The sequence below is a fragment of the Melampsora larici-populina genome (genome assembly GCF_000204055.1).
Source record: "Melampsora larici-populina 98AG31 unplaced genomic scaffold MELLAscaffold_75, whole genome shotgun sequence".
Classification (NCBI taxonomy): domain Eukaryota; kingdom Fungi; phylum Basidiomycota; class Pucciniomycetes; order Pucciniales; family Melampsoraceae; genus Melampsora; species Melampsora laricis-populina.
In genome coordinates, this window is record NW_006768839.1 from 10,384 (window position 1) to 11,180 (window position 797).

General features: G+C 38.4%; 1 protein-coding gene across 1 annotated transcript; it reads right to left on the minus strand.

Annotated features, from left to right (window-relative positions):
- Positions 1 to 212: 212 nt before the first annotated feature.
- On the minus strand, positions 213 to 797 carry MELLADRAFT_68816 (uncharacterized protein; the record flags this gene model as incomplete). The annotated part of the gene is made up of 2 exons (XM_007417555.1): positions 213 to 595; positions 683 to 797. The coding sequence occupies 2 exons, from the start codon at positions 795 to 797 to the stop codon at positions 213 to 215; spliced, it is 498 nt and encodes a 165-aa protein (XP_007417617.1).

Genomic DNA, 797 nt, shown 5'->3' on the forward strand with positions numbered 1-797 from the left:
CTCAAAAACAAACATACAAACGAAATTCGTGTATGTTTGTACACATCGATAATGAGCACGAACTAAGCTTGTTTAACTCATAAACATGGTAGATTACAAGCTAGATCAATATGGAAACACTGAAAAGAAAAGCTAAAACGATATAAGCTGAAACTATATAGAGACAACAAAAGGTCAAACCAAAAACGATATGGAATCAACAAAAATAAAGCCTATAACAATCTCATGGGTGTTTTCAAATGATGTAAAGGAGTATGAGTAATATCTTGCTTATTAATGTCTTTAACACGAGTGCTGAGCCACTCCCATTTGATCTCGTTATTGAAACCATTAACAAACATCTTGCCTAATCCTTTCCTACGCAGGTAAAGGGCAGCGAGGGTTTTCTCCTGCTTGGTTTGAAGGAAAGGTCCTTTGTATGTATAAACCAGATAGAGTGCTTCCCGCAATGCGCGGAAATCTTCTCGACGTTTGTTTTGAACCAATTTCTTGATGTCCTGTTCCGCTCTATTGAGGTACGATGTGCGTCGATATGCGCGTGTGCGTTTTAACTCGCTCAAATGGCAAGGGCTTAATGTCTTATCAGGAATGTTGACTGATGATCATTCAAATAGAAGTAACAAAACATTCAAGATGAATAAACCTCAAACTCGGTTAGAATGTTTACTTAATCAATACTTACCGTATTCTGCAATAAGACCAACGCGAGCATCCTGTCGATTTTGTGGTGTAGCGTTTGATTCCTCGACAGAGGATTCAGAGGAAGATGTATGGCGAACGTATCTCAAGTTTGGCAT